At 42.2% G+C, this 8,607-nt stretch overlaps 1 protein-coding gene across 1 annotated transcript in view; it reads left to right on the top strand.

Annotated features, from left to right (window-relative positions):
* SH3GL2 (SH3-domain GRB2-like 2) overlaps positions 1-8,607 on the top strand; it is a 37,237-nt gene that overhangs the window by 3,008 nt on the left and 25,622 nt on the right. Inside the window, exon 2 of the mRNA XM_015564728.1 lies at positions 8,023-8,095. Within this exon, the coding sequence (XP_015420214.1) occupies positions 8,023-8,095 (73 nt within the window). The remainder of the gene's footprint in view (positions 1-8,022; positions 8,096-8,607) is intronic.

Below are 8,607 nucleotides of genomic sequence, written 5' to 3' on the forward strand. Positions count from 1 at the left end.
TCTCCTCCACTTAAGAGCCTTGCACCAAATTGTTTCTGTGTTCACTTTAAATGGCATCTGTTGCTTACCAGCTTCATTAAACACAAACAGAATTTCTTCTGTGGCCCAGATATTGCGTGTGAAGAGCTGCAGACTTTTTGTCAAGCGGAAGTTCTAGAATTTGAGGGACCTCTTGTTCCTTCTCAAATCTCCACCGGTTGCCACAGTGATTCTGCGTTTGTGTGTGTATACTTATGTTCATTCATTCACGAGGCATATCTGTAAATGCCAGGCATTGTGCTGGACACCAGGAATACAAAGACGGTTAAGGCACAGTTCCTACCTTCTAGGAGTTTCCAGCTCTGATGGAAGAAGTTGGCACATGAATCAGGGGCATGCAGGGCAGCATAGTGCTTGGTGTCCTGGGGTGATGCCCAGGGAAGAACGAACTCAGGCCACATAGGTCAGTGGGAGCTTCCTAGAGGAAAGAGCAAGTGAGCTAAATCCTGGCGTTTCCTCATGGCCCTGCACATATGGGTAATATAGCAGTGCAAGCCAAGGGGGATAGTGTCTCGCTTTGCAGTCTGAAAAGCATGCTGGGAAATCCCTTCTGTTGAAACTGAGGGGCATTAGGGTTAGAAATGTGATTATAGACCATTTTAATAAGAAAGGCATTCTTATTAAGGGGCAGCCTCAAGTTGAAAGAAAAACAGGATGTTGAGAAAGAAAAGAAAGAATGCCATTCCAGGGGAGAGTGAAGAAGAGTGGGTTGTTTGCAGAGGGGGTGTGGGGAAAGGCTGATAGAAGGTCCATGGTCATTATCTTCATACATTTTATTAGTCATTGGGTGGGGAAAGGTTAGATCCTATCCAACCTTAAGTGATAGAACTACCCATTGATGGTAGAAACTGTGGGGAGATAGAGTCAAGCTCAACATAAGAAAGAACTTTCGACTGTCAGAGCTGTTTAAAAAAAGAGAGAGAAACTGAATTCCCCATCGCTGCCCATGTTTAAACAGAGGCTAAACCAGTGATGGCGAACCTATGACACGCGTGTCAGAGGTGACACGCGAACTCATTTTTTTGGTTGATTTTTCTTTGTTAAATGGCATTTAAATATATAAAATAAATATCAAAAATATAAGTCTTTGTTTTACTATGGTTGCAGATATCAAAAAATTTCTATATGTGACACGGCACCAGAGTTAAGTTAGGGTTTTTCAAAATGCTGACACGCCGAGCTCAAAAGGTTCACCATCACTGGGCTAAACCCACAGTTCTCAGCTGCAATGTGAAACACACTGAGTATCATCACTTTTGAGTCTTGTGGCAAGTAACTTGTTACTAATGATGCCACTTTTTAATAATGTCACTCCAACGTGAATTTTAGTGATTTATCTCAAGTGGGAGAGAAAAGAGTAAAGTCCCAACCAGCACACGAAGACTGACACATATCCCTGCGTGCACCCATGGACGTCTGTCATGCCCATGACTTTGTCATAGGTGTGGTGATAAAGAGATCATGTGGATTTCTGCACTAAGATATTCACTTTCTGGTGAAGAATTATAAGATGGGAGAGAGCCCCCAATAAGGTATCTTTTTGCTTATCCTGAAATTTAGGGGAGACAAATTTCTTCTCAGTTGTTTTCAAATATATTTCCAAGCTAATATTCATGAAAGTAATGCCCCAAAAGATTCACAAGAGCCCTTTCCGATGTGGCTCAGTAGGTTGGGCGTCATTCCATGCACCAAAAGATTAGCAAGAAAATGCCTTGGGGCACCCTCAGCCAAATGACTCATTTATTTTTGTTTTTCAACACCCTGTTGGTTAATCAGTCTTTCTGAATACATATGATGACTGCCAAATGGCAGAGGTACACAGACTCTTCAGACCAGTAGGGAACTATTACGAACATTGTATTGGACCAGCCTGCATCTGGCTGCCAGAGAAACTTTTGCAGGAAGCTGCTTCATCATGTCTCTCTGACTGGTTTCAGTAGGTGTCCATATTCAGGGTTCTCGTTGCTATACGTGAGCGTGTGTGTGCATTCTTAATATGTCTGGTCTCTTAACTTCGGTGATAATTAAGAATATAAAAAGGTTTTAGTTTTCCTTTTGACATTTTAACGTTTTCATTTTGCACAGCTGTTGTGAGTTACCCCCTGTCCAAGTGGGTGCTGATTCATCTATTTATTACTGATCATTAAATCCACACACTGTGCTCCATTTTCAGGTGTGTATTTTTTTCTTTAGCTCTGTTCGTGTGTCCCTGTGACCGCATCTGGTGTAAGGCAGTATCTGATGGAATGAAGTTGTATGTTTCAGTCCTTTTGTAGCTCCACAAAGAGTGCTGTGTTCCTGTGGATGATACTCAGATACCTCAAAACAATAACCCCATTCTAGTCAATTCAGTGCCTTTCAGTTCTCTTGTATCTTGTCTCTAAAGACTGAGGCAGCTGGCGAAATGACCAGCCTCATTCATAGATCAGCATGACATACCTTAGTGAAATGAGAACCTCAGCATAGGGACTGGCACACTTTTTCTATAAGTATATTAGGCTTTGTGGGCCACAGGGCTTCTGTGGTCTCCATTTTAACTCCTCACTTTTGCTGTTAAAGAGTAAAAGCAACTATTGACGCTGTCTAAACAATGATGTAGCTAGCTATGTTCCGATATAGTTAATCTGAGAACATTGAAATTTAAATTTCACATAATTAGTATGTGCACTGAAAGAGGAGCCTCCTTTTGAATATTCCCAACCATTTAAAAATGTACCAAAGAACTTATATACGCAAATGCATAACCCAGGGACACAGACAATAGTGTGGTAGGCCTGGGAGGGCCAGATGCAGAGTGGAGGGGGTCAGTGGGGCGGGGGGAAAGGACATCTGTTATACTTTCAACAATACAGATGAATGTTAAAAAACAAAAATGTAAAAGCAGGTACTGTCCTGGTTTTTGCCTGCTGGCCAGTGTGCCAACCCTTGCCTTAGCTGAGGAAGAAAAATGTTACAGTGAGTAAAGAGGTTTAGAGAGCTATTTTTCTCACTACCCAACATTGTAAAGTATAAGACTGAGTGGAGGAAGACATTTCTGACTCTGAAGTACAGTAGACCCTTGAACACACAGTTTTGAACTGCACAGGCCCACTTATATGCAGACTTCTTTCAATAAAACCCTGCACTGTCTCAATCCACGGTTGGGAGTTTGAGGATGCGGAGGGCTGACTGTATGCCTTGGTTTATGTCATTTCATACAGGGGACTTGTGCGCCCAGGGATTTTGGTAAATGTGGGATTATGGGGGGTCAGGGGCAGTCCAGGAAAACCAATTCCTCATGGATACCGAGGAATAAGTTAAGTTTGGGGGGAGTCAAAAGTTATATGCGGATTTTGAGTGCATGGGGGATTGGTACCTCTAACCCCTACATTGATCAAGGATCAACTGTATGGACATTTGCTAAAATGTTGGTATTGAGAAAGTTGAAGGAAAAGACCAGAAGAATATATGCCTACACTTTTACCATTAGAGGGAAAATTATTTTATGTAGAGTTTTTATTTCCTGTATTCAGGGTGTCCCCCCAAAATGTCTGCACATTTTAGCAGCTGATAACTCAATTTTGACAATGAAATCTACTTCAATAAACACTGCCTTTATAATTATTTGAAGTGTGTATACATTTTTGGGACTCCCTATATGTTTAGAGTTCACTTTCTCTAAACAGCCTTCCCTAATGGCTTCCTACCCCTATCCAGACAAGATTAGTTACAGAAATGGAGGCTCAGGGGCTCATTAGAATAGAAGTTGTCATTGAGGACACATCCAAACTTACTTTCAAGTAATAGGAGACTTTGGGCCTTGAGGAAAGCATTAGCCATGTGTCATCAGTTCAAAGTTAAACTCTGCTGCTCTCAACTGGGAAAATCTCTTGCCAGTTATAATAAATTACTTAAGTGGAAATCTTGGTTTGTGTGAATTACACCAGGCCAGTTAACAAGAGGATATGTGCTGGACATTGCCAAATTAGTTTTATAAATAGCTCTCTTAGCAAGTGCCTAACAAGGCACATTCACAGTTCTCCCAGGGTAATGACCCTCAGCCTGTCCCCGGCTGTCACAGTGTGGCTTAGTTTAGCGAAAAGAGTCCTGACCTTGTTAGTGGGGACAGAGATGAAAAGAAGGTAGAAATTGGCCAGCCTCCTTCCTGCGGGTGGTCACTGGACAGTTCTGTTCCTCTAGAAACCCTCGGATCCGGGACCTTCAGGACTGCTCTCTCCCCATCAAGGCCACACCAGTCCTGTGACCTCAGGGAGTTCATTTCCCTTGTCTAGGTCCAGACTTGCATATTTAGGAAGTTAAGGCTTGGAGTAGATTCTGCACTCGTCTCTTCCTCCCATGTTTATGAACGCTGTCTAGTGATTATCTGCCAGAGTAAAATCAAAAGGGAGAGCCTAGTGAATGATTTGCTAAGAGCTGTGTCCTATTTGGGGTATGTCCTGTATACAAATAATTGTATTGGATAAAGTTGTTTTCAGAGTTGGATTTCAAGTGAAGGTTATTTTGCACTGTGATCAAAAAGATTTAGCTACAGCCTGTACTATAATGATGTCTAGTTTAGGTAACTAGGAGTCTGCCTCATGGGGCACAAATCTGTAAAGATCTGGGTTGGTGTGGGCTCCTGCCTGGGAGATTTCTGTTAAATCACAGAGGACGCTGAGGTTGGTTCTATTCCTGCTCCCAGATGCCGAATCCTGCTCTGGGGACCACACTTAATGAATGCTCTAATATGGGTCTCTCTAGGGTGGGTGTGTTTCCCCCTGAGAACACTGGCTTTCGCCAAGATAGTAGCTTCTCTTTATGGAGCAGGAGTAGTTGGCTCTCTATTTACAGCGCCCAGAGGGAGAGGCAGTTCCGTACCCAGAATGAGAACCACTTTTCATGCCTCCCTTGGCATCCTCCTTGCAGACCATTCAGGATTCACACTGCTGGCATCCGGCTTCTGTGGAGAAGCCTGTGTAACAGCGTGCGTGGGAGCGCCTCTGCACAGAGGCCCAGGGTAGAATCGTGCTTGTGGGCGAAGTTTCCGCAGACCTTGGGGATTTTCAAAGCACAAGCAGAGGATGGGGTGACAGGTGCTTTCCTCCTGGTCCTCTGGGGTGGCCACTGCCAGGTCCCCAAGCCTCATTCGGAGGACAGCACAAGGCCTTCCAGCCCTGACGGGCTCTCTCTCTTCACGTTGGGGGATGTTCCTGTTTCCTCTCTTTTTATGAGGAGCATATGCTCTCAGGAAGTGGTGGTTAAGAGCATGGGCTCTAGAGCCGGAGCTGGGCAAGCTTTGTGTCCTCTCTGTATCTAGTTCATAGGGTTTCTGAGGATTAAATGGGTAAAGATACTGAAAGCCTTTGGAACCATTTCTGACAAAGAGAACACTTTATGATGATGGTGTTTGTCATTATTACTGAGTACAGTGAAAAGGGAAGGTTAGAAATTGGTTAGCCTCCTAGCATTGGATAATTTGAGAATATCAAAGGGGTCGTGGAGAATTCTGGCACCCTCTCTTAGAAACCTTGACTTTTGAAATGACTTTCTTCCCATCATAGCCGCACAAGACCTTGGGATACATATGACCTCGAATTCTTTCATCTTTGTCATATAGTCAGCAGGATAGCTGCCCTTTCCTCCCATCACACATGTAACCTGGACTTTCAGCATGTTTGTTCTGCATACAACCTTTGAATTCATTTTCATGACATTTTTTATTTTATTCTTTATTGATTAAGGTATTACATATGTGCCCTTATCCCTCCCATTGCCCCCCCCCCAACTCCCCCACTCATGCCCTCACCCCCCTAGTGTCTGTGTCCATTGGGTATGCTTATATGATCAACCTTTGGTTGATCTCTCCCCCTTCCTCCCACCCTCCCCTGCCTTCCCTCTGAGGTTTGACAGTGTGATCGATGCTTCTCTGTCTCTGGAGTACATAGAGGTTGATTGGCATTTGCTGGTGCTGAACCTCCCCTTGTGGCCGTAGAAGTCCTCAGTGCACAACTCCAGGGGACCATTCTCACTTCAGAACTAAATTCTGCTTAGCACATACTCAAATCCAAGACATGTTAAAACTCAATTAGACCAAAAGGACATGGCAGAGGGTTCATATGTAGGCAGGCACCTTTTAAGTAGGAGTGTTTTAAATGCATTTTTATACCATGATGACTTCACAGGAGAAAGTGTTTTCCTCTATTAATCCCAGTTATAGCAAACTTCTTTACACACACAGTAGTATGACTGACAGAGTTTGGTAAGTATTAAAAAATAAATTCTTCTGGTGGGTTATGGCTTGGTTTCAGATAGTGAAAAAGAAGGAGGCTTACCACATCCATGAAAGGATGATTTTATAAAGAGGCACAGTGATGATTCACAACTTTTATACAATTGAGGGAAGAGCCCTTAAACTCCAGTTAACAAAACAAAAAACAAAAACAAAACAAAACAAAACAAAAATTCCCCATGCACTTAATTAATATCTGAAATTCTGTCATCAAAAATGAGTTTCTTTCACTCATACCTCTATCATGTTATATGCAAATATCATGGAGAAGAGGATACATTTATTCCCACTAGTCATTTATCTTCTAGAGTGAATGAATGGACCAGGCATGTTGGTAAAAAAGGATTTCATGGGGGAATGCAGAGAGGACCAAAGTGCAATGAATAACCTCTCCAACAGACAGAGGATATGGTGACCAACTGGATACCAATACTGACCATTCAAAATCGTTCAGGGGTGGGCTCTAGCACCAGGACTTTTATTCAGAATTAACCAAACGTTCAAGGACTGATTAGAAGTGTTTGAGCAAGATTTTTATATACTCAGGATGTTCTCAGCAGTTAAATAAAAAACTTTCTGTCTCTTACTTGAATAAACAGTTGATGCTGCATTTTTCTTTCTTTAGGGCAGTGAAACTTGTCACCATTCCCAGCCCCCTACAGACGTCCAGTAAATGCCTTGGGGGTAGAATATAATACCTTAATTCTGCTTGTTTAACTTTCATTTACATTTGTTTTGTGCTGAATTTATTCCTGGGCCATAAATGCTTGTTTCTTCTGGGATATCTTTTTCTCCTGTGCAACCTCTTCTGGTTTAGGAACAGTTTGCTCTTTTTCAATATGGATCACCTCAGCGTGGCAGGGTGAGCGCCTGTTAATCCTGCTATGAGCTCTGTAAACCCGGGGCTTACCTGGGGATTTTGTTTACCTGGATGTGCTCAATGACCAGAACATCTACATCAAAAAATTTAAGTTCAGCATTGCTCTGCATTTTTAAGCACGGGCAGCCAAAATCATATACTCTTCCTGGGTCATGGAACCTGTATCCAGCCCCACCATTTGGCCTAGGCACCCCTACCAACCCAGCCTTGTGATGACAGCATGGCAATGTATTGTAATCTCTTCTGTGAAGTGACAACGTTCAGAGACTTAGTAGAATTTTGGAAATGCATACTTTCAATGTCCTGGGCAGTTTCACCAATGTTCTTAAAGTGAACACAAAGATTTGAAATTCTTTTTTTTTTTTAGAATTATAATCATTCATTCATTTTTATTGTTGAGGGTATTATAGATGTCCCCCCTCCCGCCCTCCGTCCCCTCCCCCCTCTGCCAGGCTCCCACCCGACCCTAGGCCTTCCTTCTTTATTTTTTTCTGGGTTGGTTGAATATTGAACCATTTTTAGAGATCACCTCAAGCTTTTTATGGGAAGAGAGGCTATCCTCACCTTATTTTGCCAGAAGACAATGAAGTATATTTTGAAATATATTTTAGGAAATAACCAGTGTCCTCTTCAGATGAAGTAGGCTTTGTATCCCAGTAGATCACATGGGATACAAAGCCATCCTTACTCCTCACAGCCCTCAGCCCTTCACCTTCCACTCAGGACTTGTCATTACTCTGTTGTATTGCCAGTAGTTCTGTATCTACTCAAGCGAAAACTAAGATTCTAAAGCTAATGGTCTTTGTCATTTAGAATATTAATTTTCTCATTTCAGAAAGTGGATGTCACCAGCAGGGCTGTGATGGAAATAATGACTAAAACAATTGAATACCTTCAACCCAATCCAGGTAAGGGGTCACTTTACAAGTTCAGGTATCCCTCCAGGTAACCTGTAAGCTTCTCTTTGAGAGGCACTTTAGGTTTGTTGTACTTCTGCTTCCTCAGCCCACTTTTCTGGAGGGTCATTGACTTCAGGTATAGCACTTTCACTTGGGATGGGGGTACTTTTTAAGGCTCAAATTGAAGTGACTGGGGGATTCTGTAGTATTTTATCTGACTGTGGTGTATTTAACAGACTACATTGTGTGGATGGCTTAGGTGGAACGTAATGTCAGGATAGCTACAAGATGTTATTAATGCTACTTTAATTTTCAAGGGATGATAAGAAAGAAAATTAGGATAATACTAAGATAAGAAATAGTAATGCCCTGAAGGTGTGAAAAGATAGGAGGTTGAATAATTTCTGTGAAGAAAGTTTTTGTTCATACTGTTTCACTACAGTCTTTAGAGGGTTGTTTTGGTTTGTTCGTTTTTTAAAAATATATTTTTATTAATTCCAGACAGAAAGGGTGAGGGAAAG

Source organism: Myotis davidii, unplaced genomic scaffold, assembly GCF_000327345.1.
Source record: "Myotis davidii unplaced genomic scaffold, ASM32734v1 scaffold197, whole genome shotgun sequence".
Taxonomy (NCBI): domain Eukaryota; kingdom Metazoa; phylum Chordata; class Mammalia; order Chiroptera; family Vespertilionidae; genus Myotis; species Myotis davidii.